The sequence below is a fragment of the Rhinatrema bivittatum genome, chromosome 3, assembly GCF_901001135.1.
Source record: "Rhinatrema bivittatum chromosome 3, aRhiBiv1.1, whole genome shotgun sequence".
NCBI classification, from domain to species: domain Eukaryota; kingdom Metazoa; phylum Chordata; class Amphibia; order Gymnophiona; family Rhinatrematidae; genus Rhinatrema; species Rhinatrema bivittatum.
In genome coordinates, this window is record NC_042617.1 from 139,855,345 (window position 1) to 139,874,613 (window position 19,269).

The window sequence follows — 19,269 nt, forward strand, 5'->3', positions numbered from 1 at the left end:
GTTGGGACCGGTCCTGTTCAATATCTTTGTGAGCGACATTGCGGACGGGATAGAAGGTAAGGTTTGTCTTTTTGCGGATGACACCAAGATCTGCAACAGAGTGGACACGCCGGAAGGAGTGGAGAGAATGAGACGGGATCTAAGGAAACTGGAAGAGTGGTCGAAGATATGGCAGCTGAGATTCAATGCCAGGAAGTGCAAAGTCATGCATATGGGGAGTGGAAATCCGAATGAACTGTATTCGATGGGGGGGGAAAGGCTGATGTGCACGGAGCAGGAGAGGGACCTTGGGGTGATAGTGTCTAATGATATGAAGTCTGCGAAACAATGCGACAAGGCGATAGCAAAAGCCAGAAGAATGCTGGGCTGCATAGAGAGAGGAATATCGAGTAAGAAAAGGGAAGTGATTATTCCCTTGTACAGGTCCTTGGTGAGGCGTCACCTGGAGTACTGTGTTCAGTTCTGGAGACCGTATCTACAAAAAGACAAAGACAAGATGGAAGCGGTACAGAGAAGGGCGACCAGGAAGGTGGAGGATCTTCATCGGATGACGTACGAGGAGAGATTGAAGAATCTAAATATGTACACCCTGGAGGAAAGGAGGAGCAGAGGAGATATGATACAGACTTTCAGATACTTGAAAGGTTTTAATGATCCAAAGGCAACGACAAACCTTTACCATAAGAAAAAAATCAGCAGAACCAGGGGTCACGATTTGAAGCTCCAGGGAGGAAGATTCAGAACCAATGTCAGGAAGTATTTCTTCACGGAGAGGGTGGTGGATGCCTGGAATGCCCTTCCGGAGGAAGTGGTGAAGACCAGAACTGTGAAGGACTTCAAAGGGGCGTGGGATAAACACTGTGGATCCATAAAGTCAAGAGGCCGCCAATGAAGAGTGGGTGACTCGCCAGAATGATGGCTACTGCCTGGACACAATACCCTTATTCAATAAACATACACATGGTTACTGTGACTCCAACATCACTCTAAGCTTCAACAGCAAGAGGAAATGTGGAAAAAAGGATTTGCACTCACAAAGCCGGGAGTAGCTGGCTTGTTACGGCGGTTACTACCCCAAACCAAATGTGCCTGATACTTCACTTTCGATGCACATCCAGCATAGCTCTCTGCTCCAACGGCAGGGGAGAAGAAAAACTGATACTTCACGCATACCCAGCATAGCTTCAACGGCAGGGGAGAAGAAAAAAGGATTCACACTCACAAAGCGGGGAGTAGCTGGCTTGTTACGGCGGTTACTACCCCAAACCAAATGTGCCTGATACTTCACTTTAGATGCATATCCAGCATAGCTCTCTGCTTCAACGGCAGGGGAGAAGAAAAACAACCAATAAGGGCTGTATAACATAGTCTGGGTTAAAACAAATAAGCATGGGGTGTAGCTTGCTTATTGCGGCGGTTACTACCCCTACTACCCCCTAACTAATCAAGCTAGATATTTCACTTGGATGCAGCTCCATCACTGCTCTCTACATTAATGGTGGGGGAGGAAGGGAAATAGAACCAAGAGCTAAAAGAAACAGATAAGTATGAGAGAAAAAATGTGTGAAGCTTGCTGGGCAGACTGGATGGGCCGTTTGGTCTTCTTCTGCCGTCATTTCTATGTTTCTATGTTTCTATGATACCATGCAGTTGGAAAATTAGCCTGTGGGAGTACATTTCTGTGCATCAAATTTTTCTGGACACATAGGAACCCTACATTCAAACTCTTACTGCAAAAGTTAGAAGTGAAATTCTTAATTATATATAAGGATGATGAATATGCAGATATCTCCCCATCATTGCTATCTTTTAAAATTTTAGTAGTGGCTAACTGCCTCATTTCTTTATATTCTAGAGTGATCCTCTCTCCGATGTTTTGGAGTGGGATGCTGTACCTTCAGTCTCTAATGCTCTGAATTAATGCTGGAAAAAGAGTGGGGAAGAAAAGGCAGATAGGGAGTGTTTAAAGTTTCAGCTCATGCCAATTGTCAGACATAAGGAAGAAATTTGAAATTCTTGTAAGCTGTATTTGTACTTTTGACCTTGTACGTACATTAGAAACCAATGTATACACTAGGCCTGTGTTTATGGATTTTTATGCAATACAATAATTTAAACATAATTATGAGACCAGAAATCAGATTGCTTAATTATGCTGCTATTACTATGAATTACATGTAGGATTATAAACCAAATAGGAGTAGCTCTCTTAAGGCAAAATCTCCAATTCACATGAGCACTCACTAAATGTGTCCGTTCCATTAGCATTAATGAACTCCAGTCCTATTGGGAACGTTAACTAAACCAAAAACTACTACTAACTCAAACCAAGTATTTGGCAGCTCCTCTGCATGAAACTGCAAAAGTGAGATTTTCTCCTGCCAACTTTCTTACACCTTTGATAGAATGGTTAACGTTATAATGCTTCTGTTCCCTGTAAACCGATTTGATTTGATCTGTATCATGAAAGTCGGCATAGAAAAGCTTTAAACAAATAAATAAATAAATGCTCAAAATAACAATTGTTTTTAAGTCAGCAAAAGCAAGTGTGAAAATTATTTTTCAAATTTACAACAAAAAGGCACCAAGTGAACAGTGTTCCCTATTGAGGTAATACTGTATACTGGCTGCACTTTGAAAGTGACATTTTACCTTTAGATTCTGCGGTTTATCTCTGCTTGCCGTAAAGGTTATGATGTGGGCTTCAATTTTCTCAAATTCCCTTAAAAATTCTTGATTTCTCATTTGAGCTCTCTTTTCCCATTCACATATTTCTTTCAAGGACTGTTTGAGCTTTACGTATCGTTGGTGTGCTCTAAAAGAAAGTTACACAAGTTTATCAAACAGCAAATATAGCAAGAAACCATAAAAACTTGTAACAAGACTAGTTAAATTCAAATCATTCATCTACAATGTGACAGTTAAACTTCCAAATATCAAAACAGATTAGGATTAAAGACAAACATTTATTATATCATATTGGAACAAGCACACCTTCCTTATAATGTCACAGTTTGACAAACTGTTTCTGTGCTGGTTTGAACATCCTGAAACAATGTAGTCACAAATAAGCTCCTTTCAGGGATAGGGTTTTTTTTAAACAAAAAATCAAAAGGAAGATTTTAAAACTTTACTTGGAATAAGTAACCAATATAGTGTGATAATTCCTTCTAACTAAAGTGACATACAGTAATAAATTATTTATACTTCCACGAGGTCACATGATGTGATGTGAGCGAAGAGATATGTTCTTCTCTGCTCCGGGACCCCACCTCCCTCCATCTAACTGAATTCTACTTTTTTTCACAATTTTTTTCAGCTTAGAAACTGCTGGGAACTCCAAGCACTGGCTGGCTAGTGAAATCTGGCGGCATTTTGGTCCCTCGATGGCAGCTAAACCGGCCCATAAGGAAAAGAGTCGTCTGGTGCCCAAAATGGCGGCCATCACTAGCGACCCCCCTTCATCAGCGGCTGGCGGTAATGATATAGCAGACCTGACCAGCACAATCCTAGCTGCAACTGACGAAAAGCTGAGGAAAATCCACGAGCGTTTCAATACGCTTCAGTCGCTGCTAGCGGACAAGACCACGCGGTTCATCTAAGTAGAGACTCACCTAATCAGCATGGATGAGTGGGCACAGATGCTTGAACATGAACTCATGGTGACAAAGGCAGCAGTGGCCAAGGTTAACAAGAAAATCAAAGACCTGGAAAAATCACTCGAGGCGCAGCAATCTATGCTTCATAGGCTTGCCGGAATCTATTCCGGACAGTGACCTCCACGGCCTGTTAGAATCCTGGCTGCCTGGGGCCTGTCTCTATTAAAATGGTGCATCAGCTGGGCGGGAAGGCCTCTGGTTCTCGCAGGCCATGCCCGGTGTTTGCAAAATTTCTAAATTTTTACCACAAGGCAGAAAATTTGCAGACATATCCGAGCCGGGGGAAGTTGGAATATGAGAATTCACCAGTTTTGTTATTTGCTGATTCCTTGGCAGCTGTTTCTGCACGTCAGAAGGAGTTTGTGCCTATTTGTGCTCAGCTGGTTAACCACCACCTCCGTTTCACTCTCCAGTTCCCCGCGAAGCTCTGGGTGACCTATAACAACATACTGCATACTTCTGAAACTGCATCCAAGGCGCAGGCTTTTTTGCATGATCGCTTGCAGGCATCAGACTTGTGCACCCATGAAGTTGTTGGCTGACAGATTGCGTAGGCCCTCTGGGCTTCCAGATGCTTACTTTAATCCATTTGGGAGAATTCACTAATTACTTGTTATGCGCTTTCTTATTCTGTTGGCACTAATCTGAGTTTATAATTCTCTATCAACTAAGGAGATATTATTTTGAGTATGCCTCATGGTGACCTTACTGGTTGAATGTAAGATCTGGTTGGGGGTGGGGTCCCAACATAAAACTCGCGACTTCTTTAGCTCTATTTGAGCTAGTAATGTGTGTGATTGATGTGTGGGTGTTATATGGGATGGGGGGGGGGGGGGGGGAGGAGTGGCAAGACCTTTTGTGAGAGATTGGGTTTCAGGTTCTGGGATCCACCACATTATGGTGGTTTGGTTGGGACCTAGGCTAGGAGGGGTCACATTTGGGTTCTCTATCAATGGGCGTTTTGCGATGACCAATGTTAATATTCATTGTATTACTTGTAATGTTGAGGGGTTGGGATGAGTTACTAAACGATATAAATGCCTTCAGGCCTTATGGAGATGGGGGGGGGGGGCGGGGGGACACACGTTGCAGTGTTGCAAGAGGAGCATTTTGAGGAAAGCGAGCATCGCAAGTTGATACGGCAATGGGTAGGTACTGGGTATTCTTCTCAATCGGACACATGAAAGGCAGGGGAGTCGTCCTACTTTTTGGGAAGTAAATACCATTTCAGGTGGTGAGGGTGATCCCTGATGAGGGGGGGGAGGTATCTGTTGATGGAAGGTACCCTTTTTAGTAAGCCCATAGTATTGTGTAATATTTATGCACCAAACACTTATGATCATGCCTTTTCTTCTCCTATAGCTGCTTTGTTATTATCCTATGTTGACATTCCACTGGTGCTGGGGGGGGGGGGGGGGGGATTTCAATTATGTCCACCATAGGCATATTGATAGATCTTCGGTCGCGGTGGTCCCACTATAGGAACTGGGAGTGGTATAGATTATCTATGCAAGAACCTAGATCTCACAGATGCCTGGTGGGTGCTACATCCCCTGGATAGGGAATATATACACATCTCATGGGCTCACAATACACATTCACACAGATTACCTCCTGATTAGCAGGGACACTTTTTTGTAGTTACGAGAGGCTCAAATTGGATCACTTATCACTGATCATGTCCCGTGTGGGTGGATATAGAGGGATAAAGGCCGGGTCATGTTGATCGGCTTTAGAGGTTCCTCAAATATCTTTGCCTCCGTCCAGGAATGTACAATTTCCATCTGGTTTACAGAGTCGGGGCCTAAGCTGATAGCCCATTTGTTGGATGAGGTTGGAAATATAAAATCTTTTTCCGATTTACAAACAAAGTTTACTTTAGATTCTAAACATTACATAGGGCAGTGGTTCTCAACCCTGTCCTGGGGACCCCCCAGCCAGTCGGGTTTTCATGATATCCACAATGAATATGCATGAGAGAAAATCTGCATGCACTGCCTCCATAACATGCAAATTTTCTCTCATGCATATTCATTGTGGATATCATGAAAACCCGACTGGCTGGGGGGTCCCCAGGACAGAGTTGAGAACCACTGACATAGGGAGTTCCTATTTGATGTGGAAGACCTGGTCCGTCACAAGATTTCTTTTTTTATATAAAGTTTAGGGGCACAAAATCTCTATAGCAGGGATAGTAGACTCCAGTCCTAGAGGGATGCAAACAGGCCAGGATTTCAGGATATCCACAATGAATACGCATGAGAAAGATTTGCATGCACTGCCTCCACTGGATGCAAATCTTTCTCTTGCATGCTCATTGTAGATATATTCAAAATCTGGCCTGTTTGCGGCCGTCAAGAACTAGAGCTCGCCATCCCTGCTCTATAGCATATGGGACAGTGATTCAGGGTTGTGCTCGGGACCTTAATCTCTTTTACATGGAGAATCAATATGTACAATGCTCTCAGAGATTACATTCTATTACATGTAATGTGAACCTTTGGGAAATACATTACACAAAATGATAAAGGGGATGGAACAGCTCCCCTATGAGGAAAGACTAAAGAGGTTAGGGCTCTTCAGCTTGGAGAAGAGACGGCTGAGGGGGCTTATGATAGAGTGTTTAAAATCATGAGAGGTCTAGAACGGGTAGATGTGAATCAGTTATTTACTCTTTAGGATAATAGAAAGACTAGGGGGCACTCCATGACGTTAGCATGGGGCACATTTAAAACTAATCAGAGAAAGTTCTTTTTCACTCAACGCACAATTAAACTCTGGAATTTGTTGCCAGGGAACATGGTTAGTGCAGTTAGTGCAGCTGGCTTTAAAAAAGGTTTGGATAAGTTCTTGGAGGGGAAGTCCATTACTTGCTATTAATCAAATTGACTTAGAAAATAGCCACTGCTATTACTAGCATCAGTAGCATGGGATAGACTTTGCTTTGGGGTATTTGCCAGGTACTTATAGCCTGGATTGGCCACTGTTGGAAACAGGATGCTGAGCTTGATGGACCCTTGGTCTGACCTAGTATGACATGTTCTTATGTGGTATTACATTCCACAGCATTTAGCATGTAAGATGCATTTCACTGACTCAGAATTGTGTAATAAGTGTAAAGCTCACCCTGGAACATTGGGACATTAATTTTGGCAATGCCACAACATTGTTGCCCGTTGGGGAAATGTCCTTCTCTATGTTTATAAAGTGACGAAGGTCAAGTTGACCCTCTGTCCGAAAGTGTTTGACTACTTGACTGGCATTGTGGTTGGTCAAATTTGTGAAACTGTGATTACGTAAGGTTGTGTTGCTTGGCAAAAAAGTTATTTTACAATGCTGATTGAAAGAAGAACTTATACTATAACTCCATGACGAAACTTGGCACATTTTTTGTGTCTTTCTGAAAAATATGTTGAGCAAGTGGATTGCTTGAAGACGAGTAAGACCTTTCTACAAACTTGAGACCTTTATAATCAATCCTTACCTCATAACGTTTGAAGTGAAATTCTGTACTATTTCTAGGGGGTTCTTTCTTTTTTTATTCTGATCTTTGATAGTTATTGTTTTTCTGGAGGGGGGGGGGTGGAAGTTTTTGCTGGGGGACAGAGGAGACATTCCTATGGCACAGGGGCACTGGTCAGAGTCCACCAGTGTTCCAGAGTTGTACATTTTGGCTTGGTTATGTCTGTTTAATTGCAAAAATATAATAAAAAGATTTAACATAATTCTTTATACTTCCACAGCTCTCAGAGAAAAAGAACTATGTTCCAAAAAGAACAAAATATCTATAGTCTACCTTAATAATGTCATTATAGGGGAAAAAACAGGTGATTCCTGTAGCCTGACAAATCTATTTAAATGAATAAAACAACTAGAAGTATCAATCATTAATCATTTCAAATAAAGATTAAGACAACAAGTGGAATAATAAGATTGAAAGGTGACAAGCAGCAATGCCTGGAGAGTGATAATGACAAAGAAGAAATGCTAACCAGTTGCGTCAAAAGCTTCAAGGCTTATCGGTTAAGGGTAGTAATTCCATGCCTTCTGTTAAGGGTAGTAACTGCTGCTCCATGCAGGTTATCCCCATGCTTATCAGTTCCCCAGGGATCTATTGAAAGGTCTTTCAGTGGACCTGCAGGGACATTTGAGTTCCTCTAGTTAGTATCCTGGGATGTACCTCATCCGGCCCCATGGCCTTGTCCACTTTCAATTTTCCTACCTCTTTCCATACATTCTCTTCTGTAAAATGAGTTGTGTCTACTCCATTCCCTTCTATGACGTTGTCAACCAGCAACAGTCCTTCTCCAGGGTCTTCTTTAGTGAATACTGAACTGAAGTATTTGTTTAATATTTCTGCCATGTCTTTGTCTGTCTCTACACATTGCTCCTTATCACCTTTCAATTTCACTATACCATGTCGGGCTTTCCTTCTTCTCTGATATCTAAAAAATCTTTTGTCACCTCTCTTTATCTCTTTGGCAATCCTTTCTTCCGCTTGACCATTTGCTTTCCTAATGTCTTTCTTAGTCTTTCAGATTCACCAGGTTTTCTTCCCTGTGATCCTTTTTTGGGGATCTTTTATACTTCCTGAATGCTGTTCTTTTCGCTTTTATTTTTTCAGCCACCTCCTTTGAGAACCAAATCATTTTCTTTTTCCTTGTATTTTTGTTTACTTTTCTAACATACAGATTTGTTGACTTTGTAATAGCTCCTTTTAATTTGGCCCACTGATGTTCCACCTCACCCATTTTCTCCCAGTCTTCTACTTCTCATAAGAACATGCCATACTGGGTCAGACCAAGGGTCCATCAAGCCGAGCATTCTGTTTCCAACAGTGGCCAATCCAGGCCATAAGAACCTGGCAAGTACCCAAAAACTAAGTCTATTCCATGTTACCGTTGCTGGTAATAGCAGTGGCTATTTTCTAAGTCAACTTAATTAATAGCAGGTAACGGACTTCTCCTCCAAGAACTTATCCAATCCTTTTTTAAATACAGCTATACAAACTGCACTAACCACATCCTCTGGCAACAAATTCCAGAGTTTAATTGTGCGTTGAGTAAAAAAGAACTTTCTCCGATTAGTTTTAAATGTGCCACATACTAACTTCATGGAGTTCCTCCTAGTCTTTCTATTATCCGAAAGAGTAAATAACCAATTCACATCTACCCGATCTAGACCTCTCATGATTTTAAACACCTCTATCATATCCCCCCCTCAGCCCTCTCTTTTCCAAGCTGAAAAGTCCTAACCTCTTTAGTCTTTCCTCATAGGGGAGCTGTTCCATTCCCCTTATCATTTTGGTAGCCCTTCTCTGTACCTTCTCCATCGCAATTATATCTTTTTTGAGATGCGGAGACCAGAATTGTACACAGTATTCAAGGTGCGGTCTCACCATGGAGCGATACAGAGGCATTATGAAATTTTCCGTTTTATTCACCATTCCCTTTCTAATAATTCCCAACATTCTGTTTGCTTTTTTGACTGCCGCAGCACACTGAACCGACGATTTCAATGTGTTATCCACTATGTCGCCTAGATCTCTTTCTTGGGTTGTAGCACCTAATATGGAACCTAACATTGTGTAACTATAGCATGGGTTATTTTTCCCTATATGCATCACCTTGCACTTATCCACATTAAATTTCATCTGCCATTTTGATGCCCAATTTTCCAGTCTCACAAGGTCTTCCTGCAATTTATCACAATCTGCTTCTGATTTAACTACTCTGAACAATTTTGTATCATCTGCAAATTTGATTATCTCACTCGTAATTCTTTCCAGATCATTTATAAATATATTGAAAAGTAAGGGTCCCAATACAGATCCCTGAGGCACAAGAAGTAGAGAGATAGTGGATGCCCTTCAAGGTACTCTGCTCAAACAATTGGTAGTGGAACCTATGAGGGAGGGTGCGATATTCGACCTAGTGCTCACAAATGGGGATAATGTCTCTAATGTCCAGGTAGGTGCCCACCTGAGCACAAGTGATCAACAGACTGTATGGTTTGATTTTGCAAATAAGATACAGCAAAATCACATGAGGACCCGAGTTTTGAATTTCAAAAATACAGACTTTGATCAAATGGGGATATACTTGGAGGGAGATGGACTGAATCAAATCATGGTGAACCTAGAAGATGTGGTAGACCTGACTGACAAACTGAAGAGTAGTAAATCACCTGGACCAGATGGTATACACCCCAGAGTTCTGAAGGAACTAAAAAATGAAATTTCAGACCTATTAGTAAAAATCTGTAACCTATCATTAAAATCATCCATTGTACCTGAAGACTGGAGGATAGCTAATGTAACCCCAATATTTAAAAAGGGCTACAGGGGCGATCCGGGAAACTACAGACCGGTTAGCCTGCCTTCAGTGCCAGGAAAAATAGGTGAAAATGTTCTAAACATCAAAATCACAGAACATATAGAAAGACATGGTTTAATGGAACAAAGTCAGCATGGCTTTACCCAAGGCAAGTCTTGCTCACAACTCCTTCAAAAAAGTGAAGCAGATTTAATAAACATGTGGATCAAGGTGAACCGGTAGATGTAGTATACTTGGATTTTCAGAAGGCGTTTGATAAAGTTCCTCATGAGAGGCTTCTAGCAAAAGTAAAAAGTCATGGGATAGGTGGCGATGTCCTTTCGTGGATTACAAACTGGCTAAAAGACAGAAAACAGAGAGTAGGATTAAATGGACAATTTTCTCAGTGGAAGGGAGTGGGCAGTGGATTCTGCAGAAGGGATAGTCCAGCCTACATCTAGCAGATTAAAATCTCCAACAAGCAACACGTCTCCCTTCTTTCCCACCTTTTAGATGTCTTCAACCAGCCAGCACTTTTTTTTTATTTTATTTTTATAAATATCAATTATACATTCATAGTTTTTAAATGCATATCAGAAAAGGAGACTTTTAGCATCATTAACATAAATTTAATTCAATCTGACTTTTAAGCAAACATTAACAATCTGCTCCTATTCAAGTCCACATTATAGAGTGGGGGGAGTATATTTAAACCTCATTGAAAACCCCAAAAAGCAATATAAGAAAAAACTGACTAGACTGATGTACAGAAAGGTTTATACATAATATGCGTACTTAACAACAAGCCTTCTATGGAGAGTTTCCAAGTTATATTTAAGTTACCTCGCTAGGCGTTTTATTTGCCAGGAAGTCCAGTACCTGTTCTGGGGTATAAAATATATAGGTATTCCCCTGATATTTCAAAATACACTTGCAAGGAAATTTTATTAACTAGAATGCTCCTATTTGTAGCACTCTTATTTTTTTTTGTGTATATATGTTTATTGATTTTCTACATATTGTAACAGATCAGCATATGCCATCCGGTTAACCGAGATAACTGAAATACAGTGATACAATAATGTCACAGAACAGTTCAAATTTCCAAAAACATGATACATGAACAGCTGTAGATCTCAAACATGTGAAGACAGGCGGTACCATAGGAAGTCAAAGCTGTCCATTTGACTAACAGTCGTGCATTCTCGGGCAGCTTAAGTCTGTGGTCTCCCCTTCCCTCCCCCTCTCCCAACCCCCTCAGCAGCACACAAATTATGATCCCGCCCCAAACAGGGACTAAGAATAGATGCATAAGGTAACCACTGATAACAAGAATCATTCAAACAGTCAGTGACTCCCGGGTTGTGTCTGGTCTGAGCTTGTGTGTGTGTGTTGGCATGGTCTTGCGAGGTTTGAATGGCTGTGACTGGCTGGGGAACCGGGAAAGGACAGCCCTGGTGTAACAGGAAAGGGGACCAGATACTTGATGTCAGTTCTTTTTTCCGGTCCATCTGCGTAGTGGCTGTCATCCATTCAAAAGTGGCTAATTTCATCATTTTATTTACCCAGTGATTAAAGTTTGGGGCCTCCCCAGAGATCCAGTTTTGGAGAATGAGCTGTTTGGCCAAGAGGCCTGCCTTATCCAAGAATATTGCACCTGGGAGGCTTAGACTATTATCTGATAGCATGTATGTCCCAAATAGCCAGACTTGGGGATCTAATGGGATAGGTTGTTTACTAATTTGGGCACAAAAATGTTGTATTTGAGCCCAAAATGTAGCAATCACTGTACAGGTCCAGAAACTGTGGAAGTAATCTCCTTGTTCTGCTTCAGACTTAGTACATAGAGGAGATGTCGAGATCCCTACTCGGAAGGCCACAGTGGGAGGGCAGTATAATTGCCAGATAAACTTATATTGCATTTCTCTTAGGGATGACATTTGCTGTAAGCCTCCGTGTCGTATGCAGGAACTTGGATTTTGTCAATCTTAAGGTTTATATTGGGAATCTGAGCCCATTTCTTTTCAATAACCTTAAGTCCATCATTGGTTAATAGCGGTTGCAATAATTTAGAAAACTGTGAGCATGAATACGTGTGCTCTTCCCCACTCCCAGAATGGTCTGTAGTTGGTCCCTGTGGTTCGCTAGGACCTTATGTAGGCCTTTAGTATATATATAATGCCGAAGCTGTAAGTAGGCATAGAAAGCTGCCTTGGGGAGATGGTACAGTTGTTGAAGTTCTTGAAAGTTATATACAATATTTGTATGTGGTTGAAACATGTGGGATATTAGGCATAGTCCCTGAGATGCCCAGTGTTGGAACACCAAGGAGCTCTGCCCAGGTTCAAACTGGGGATTACCACAGACCAGCAACACTGGGGTTTCCATCTTTTGGAGGCCTATGAGGTGGCATAGATAAAGCCATGCTTTCCGACCGGACTGTATCAACAAAAATTGTTTGCAATGGTGTGGGAGTATGTTAGCTTGTAGCTGAACCAGAGTCATGGGAGAACCTTCTCCCACCCAGCCTTGGATATATGAAGTGGGCGAAAAGTGTTCAGAACTAAGAAGCCAGTCTCATAAGTGACGTAACATACAAACTAAGTTATACCACTGAAAATCCGGGTAAGCCAGTCTTCCTTCTACCGACCCTGTAAGATATTTCATAGCTAGTCTCGCACGTTTCCCTCTCCAAATAAATTTCCTGATTTCCCTATGTATACTAAGTAAGTCTGTTCAATGCTGCTCCCCAAAGGGAGGAGCTAGCAATTTATGATACTCCGTAGGCGGAGTTAGTGATCTGCTGTGGGTTGGCTTCCACAGAGTGACAGTTGATATAATACTGCTCTATTAGTGTAAGGAGTAACACTAATGGAAATGGTGAATCCCTGGGCCGATGGCAGATGACAGCGCCCTCAAAAGGAGATCCTGAGAGGGACCACCGGCTAGGCTGGAGTATTGAGACAAGCACAGATAGTTCTTTATTAGACTGGAAGTAGAACCACCAGAAGTGGTTACTGCCCAGCAGTGGATACTGCCCAGCAGGGCTGAAGTCCTTCTAATACTGGAATTACGATCTCTGAGTTGCTAAGCTGTAAGGAGAGACTATAAGTAGTGAGTAGACAGGGTATGCTGAGCATATAACCAGTGGTAGATGATACTCTCACAATAGTAGATATCTGCAAAGTCTTCCTATGCAACAGAGAGTCTTCAGTATTCAGGAACAGGAGCCGCAGGAGAGTACTGGCTCCTATAGGCAGTCAGAAACAGAACTCACAATAACTGTGTATGGGATGGCTTCTGGAATAGAAGAGAGGCTAGAAGAGATTTAGGAACATAGGCCCTCGTGGAGCGAGTACTGGTTCCTATCTGTTAATCTGTAATGATAACTCACGATCTCCATACCTGCGATAACGTCTTGACTGAAGGGAGTCTTAGAGATTAGGAACATGGGCCCTCGTGGAGTGAGTACCGGTTCCTATCAGAATAGGACTCACAGAGTACACGTCTGCGATCGCCTCCAGACAATAGGAGTCTTCTGAGTCTTCGGGAATGTAGGCCCTCGAGGAGCAAGTACCGGATCCCATCCAACAATCTGAAATCAAAAAGAGAGAGAGCGGAGCCTCCGAGGAGCAGGTACTCCTGATAAATACAAAAGCAGAGTAGCTTGGGCAAATTGTAACTGGAAATGAAAGATTCGAGTCCTTGCTAACTCGATCCGTAATAGCAAGCAAGGATCTTTTATGTTGGAAGCGGATGACATCACTACGGGGGGATGCCCCCGAGGTTCGCGCCCTTGCTGGTACAAAGTCTGCAGTGTGCGTGCAGGCACGCCCTTATGTCATCAGGAACATGGCGGATCCGTAGCATCAGGCCAGTCCGGGGATTCCGAAGAGATGCGCAGGAGAACGCCACTGTAGCAACTGTCTGTCAGACCTGAGGGAATCGCCACAGAAGCAGAGAGGGTGGAGTGAGGGCGAGGAACAGGCACGAATGTAACAAAGTCTTTCCCTGTCAACCAGACTGGGAGCATTTGGAGAAGATAGAGCCACTTTGGAAGCTCCACCATTTTTATAAGGCGAATCCTTCCTATCAAAGAGACCAGGAGAGTCTGCCAGCAGTGGAGCCTATTCCTCATCTTCTGCAACAAGGGATGGACGTTAATGCTATATCTCATCTCCGGGGTGTTAGACACTTGAACTCCCAAATATTTTATGAGGCCGAGAGCCCATTTCAGAGGAAACCCCTCCCCCCAGGTCTGTTGTAAATTCCCAAAGATCTCTAAGGCCTCCGATTTATCAGTATTTATCTTAAGCCCAGAGAAGCTACCATATAATGTTTGAAGATGTAACACATTAGGAAGGGAGAGTTGTGGCTTAGTGAGAAAAAGTAAAATATCGTCGGCGAAGGTCACCGTCTTGAATACCCGACCTTGACACTCAAGCCCAGAAATAGACTTGTCTTGGTTCATCATACGTAATAAGGGATCTATCGCCAATATGTACAGTAGTGGAGACAATGGACATCCTTGCCTGACTCCTCGTTGTGGAATAAAGGCTTTTGAGATATGACCATTGGCTAGGATATGTGATGTGAGACTGTGGTAAAGCAATGAAATATAGTATAATAAGTGACCCTGAAACCCAAAGCGGCCCAAGACTGAGAACAGGTAAGCCCAGGAGACCCTGTCAAAGGCTTTTTTGGAGTCAAAACTCACTGCCATGGATGGGATCTTTTTCGCCTGACAGTACTCTATGGCTGTGATTAATTTAGCAATGTGGGAACTGGAGGAACGCCCCTTGAGAAAGCCCACCTGATTAGGGGATATAAGGTCTGGCAAAACCAGACTGAGTCTAGCTGCTAATATATTGGCCAATAGCTTAAGGTCGCAGTTTAACAAAGAGATTGGGCGGTAGGATGCAGGTAAACTGGGATCCTTACTGGGCTTGGGGAGGACAGTGATACAGACTTTGTTAAAGTCAAGAGGAAATGCCCTCCGTTCTAAGGCTGTTTGATAAAAGGACTGCAGCGGTTCAGTTATCCTGTCCCCTAGGATCTTGTAGTAGTCATAGGCAAATCCATCGGGTCCTGGGGTTTTACCCTCTTTGCTCTTTTTAATAGCCAGACTAATTTCTAGGCTTGTAATGTGTCCATTTAGCCTTTGTAGTTGAGAAACAGTAATTGTGGGTAGAGAAAGAGACTTAAAAAAGGTGTTTTCTTCCTTCGTCCCCCCTGCCCTGTCCTCTGTGTATAGGTGCTCGTAGAATTGCTTAAGTACTTCACAGATATCCTCTCCTTTGTTGGCCCAAGTACCCTTAGATGTCAAAAGTTTTTCAATATATGTTTTACTCAGACGTAAATTGGATTAAGTTTGCTAATGTTCTCCCTGACTTGTTACCAAACCTGAAAAAGGAATGTTCCTTAAACTGGTAAGCTTTAAGGGCTCTCTGATGCAAGATCGCCTGTAAGGCGCTAAGCGTTGCTTGGTAGTCTGTCCTGTTCTCTTGGGTAGGGTGTCCGATCATACGCTCTTTTGCAAGTTGCAACTGAGTATCCAATTCCAGAATTTTCGAGTTAATCAACTTATATCTATGTCTCAGATAAGAGATGATTTCCCCACATAATACTACTTTACTAGTTTGCCAACAGAGCTCCGGGTTATTTGTATGCTGTGCAATGGATTCATGGAACTGGCCCCACTTATTTCTTAGGAAGGTCTGGAATTTCTTGTCCTCTTTCATAAAGGTCAGGAACTTCCACCAATTACTCCGTCCCATCTTATCACCCAGATTAAGAGACACCCAGATTAGCACATGGTCTGAAACCCCAGGTTCGTTTACACCCGACTCATCAACAAAGGGAAATAGAGTGGATGAGCCCAAAATATAATCTATCCGGGACATTAAACCATCCGCCTTGGAGATATGGGTATAGTCCCGCTCGTCCGTGTGTAGTACTCTCCAATAGTCTAATAGATTAAGCTCGTGACATATATGCCTGATGCTGGTGTTCCTGGCATGAGGGGTTGTCGCAGGTTTTGAAGAGGAGCGGTCAACCTTGGAGTCATGCACTGTGTTAAAATCTCCTACTACTAGGAGTTCACCCGCCCCATGGGCCGTAAAGAGATTGATTAGAGACTGGAAGAAAGCCGAGGAGGGAGAGTTAGGTCCATAAATGTTTCCTAACGTGATCTCTTTCCCATTGAGTCTTCCTATAATGATGATATATCTGCCTGCAGGGTCAACTATTTCTTTGGTCAGTTGAAAGGAGATATCCTTGTGGATTACAATTGCTACTCCCGCTTTTTTCCCCACCGCCGGGGAAAAATAGCATTGGCTCACCCATTTGCTCTCGGCCTCAGAAAGGTGTGTTTCTTGGAGACGCGCAATCTGTACCTTGGACCTTTTTAAAGACTGGAGAACCTTGGTTCTCTTGATCGGATATCCCAACCTGTTGACATTGAGGCTCGCTAATTTCAAGTGTTGTCTACCCATACTGAATGTGAGGTTATATGTAATATGTCAAATTTTCCTTTACTAACTTGAGCCCCCCAGCATGAGCCCAAGGCCAGTGCATCCTGTGCAAATATCAGGTACCTTTTGAGAAATATGGTCAATGTGCTGCTACCCTTCCCCATATCTCCCCCTTTCCTATACCCCTATCCCCAAAAGTTTTTCCAATATACCTTGTATCTCCATCTTCAGAGATACTCGAGGGAATACGTCAATGATGTGTCATGGCCCCGCCGTCCTCCATCAACAACAACCACAATAAACAGCCAAAACAACAAAAAACATTACCATCCAACCTGAACATGAAAGCTATCGATTCAGTTCTCGCATCTCATTGACTCATATGTGATTATGAGCATACCCATCAGTGTGCATGGAGTCCCTGCACTGTTTGTTCTTTTTTTTTTTGTCTACGAATTTGTATATTGGAGAGATCTGTCCTTCCGAAGTACCCTGGTTCTACCGCCTTAGTTGAGTGCGGCAAGTCACTCCGGGTGGGTTGCAAGGCAGGGCTATCGATTCGAATTGTGGGCGCAAAGGAGAAGCGGTAACTCGCCTTTGTGTTGCAAGATGCAGGAAGTCAGTGTTCCTTCGGCGCTGCTGTTGATGTACCGTCATCGCAAGATGGCTGCCGGATTCATAGCGCAAGCAAGGAGGATGCTGGTTATCTACTCCGTCCTTTGCCGTTGCCCCTGGGAAATTTTTTTTTTTCTCATTGTTTTGTTGTTTGCTGATCTCCGCCCTGGAACAATGGTGTGGATCTTAGGGACCTAAGGAGTACTAAAGGTCTGATTGGTCGGAATAGTCAGTAAGTTGGTTTCTCCAAATAGGTAGAGACCGGTGGGTAGCCAGAACCTTAGTGGGATGTTTGCTTCAAAGGAAGAGTCCTTGAAGTTAAAGTCTGTGAGCATCTGTGAGCTAGCCGTGCAGTTTACATAGCGGCAATGTAAAGTTTTGCTGCTTCTACATCCGTAAAGGCATGTTCCGAGCCTCCGTGCCGGAAGCGCAAGGTGGCCGGGTAAGCAAGCTGGAATCTTATATTTTTGTTGTAGAGGTCTGTGCACAGTGGGCTAAACTGTTTACGTTTCTGTGCCAGCTGTACCGAAAAGTCTTGAAATATTCAGATCTCAGCCTCCTGGTATTTTACACTATTCTTGGCACAGCAGGCTTGCATAATGCGCTGCTTGTGAGACCAGTTTAACAGCTTTGCGATGATGATTCGAGGTCTATGTTCCCCCCTCTTTTCTGCGGCCTAGTGTGTGAGCTCACTCGATTTTGAAGGTCTGCCTATGCTCTGGCAAGTCAAGTGCCTCCGGAAGCCAAGCTTCCAATAACGTTTCTAGATTAGCGTTACCAACCGTTTCTGGGAAGCCCACCAAGCGTATGTTGTTCCCTCTGGCTCTATTCTCCAGGTTGTCGATTTTGTCGGACTGAGCGTCTACTATTTTCTCGAGCTCTATAACTTTTTGTTGCGTGCTCAGGTGACCATCTTCTAGGGTGGAAACTCTGCCATCCGCCGCTTCCATATGAGGGGTGAGTTCCGTGAGGGAGTCTTAACTCCTTAAACTGTGAGGAGAGCTCAGTGAATCTACTATCTAGAGCCGCTACTACCACGTTGGTAACAGTCGTGGTGAGCTCATGCTGGAGAGCTGATGAGCTCGGTGTAGTCGGGGGTGACAGCCGCCCTGGTGTTTCCGCCATTTTTGCGCCTGCCCCGCCCATCCTTTATCTTTTTTACTTCCCTTTAGGGGCATATTACTCACTCCTTTTAGCATGAAGCGGTCGATGGACATTAAATCACTGTCCTGGAGGAAAAAAGGAAACGGTAGATGGCTGAATGTTGGAGATTGCTGTTGATTTCAGAAGGCGAGGCACGGAGCCAAGGCAGAGAACATCCGCTCGGCTTCACCGCATCACGTGACCCCCAGCACTCTATTTTTTAACTTTAAGAATTATTTTCTCTTTCTTTGTGTATTTCTAGATAAAATCGGGGAATATACCAATCTTAAATCCCTTAAACAAATCTTGACAGTGGCGAAAATAGAGTCTCATAATCCATTTTTATCTGATTGTATCAAGAATGTAACAACCAGTGTAGATGGAACTAACATCTCCACATTTGTAGATTCTAATAAACCAGAAATATCCAACGGTGATGAAGTTGGTGAAATTATTTGCAAGCCCTCTTGATTCAAGAATCCTCTTTTAAATGGTGGTACATAAAATGCCTTTGAGATTATCGGTAAGGCTTGCTCTGAGATTTTTAATATTTGAGTCATATAATTCTTTATAGTATCTTTAGCTGAGATTAGAGGTTCCTTCGAAAAATTCAGTATCCACAGATTTTTTCCCTTTATTACATTTTCTAGATTTTCCACTTTATTCATTAAATTCTTATTTTCTTTAATCAAATTCATTTGTAAGTTTTTACTGTCCAACATTTCTCTCTCATTGTTTTCAATTTTCTCAGCCAAAGTCTTTTCTATTTTTTCTACTCGCTGTTCCAACGATCTTTGTGCATCTAAAACAGGATTTAATTTCATCTGTAAATTCTCATTCAATGTCTGGATTGCCTGCCAGATATTTTCTAGCGTTATATGTTCAGGTCTTACCATAGGGAGCACTTCTACAGTTCTTAGAAGTACTTCTCCATTGCTTGTTGCCACACCCGAGCCAGCTGTTGAGAAATACGAAACCCATCTCTTCCGGGTAAGGCCTCAGATCCATGACTCTCGCAAAGCGCGTGTTCACTTCCTTCCGCACATTCTTCCTCTCAAAGTCGTT

The 19,269-nt window shown here is 42.8% G+C and overlaps 1 protein-coding gene across 1 annotated transcript in view; it reads right to left on the reverse strand.

Annotated features, from left to right (window-relative positions):
- KIZ (kizuna centrosomal protein) overlaps window positions 1-19,269 on the reverse strand; it is a 340,495-nt gene that overhangs the window by 296,043 nt on the left and 25,183 nt on the right. Inside the window, 1 exon segment of the mRNA XM_029596786.1 lies at window positions 2,653-2,815. Within this exon segment, the coding sequence (XP_029452646.1) occupies window positions 2,653-2,815 (163 nt within the window).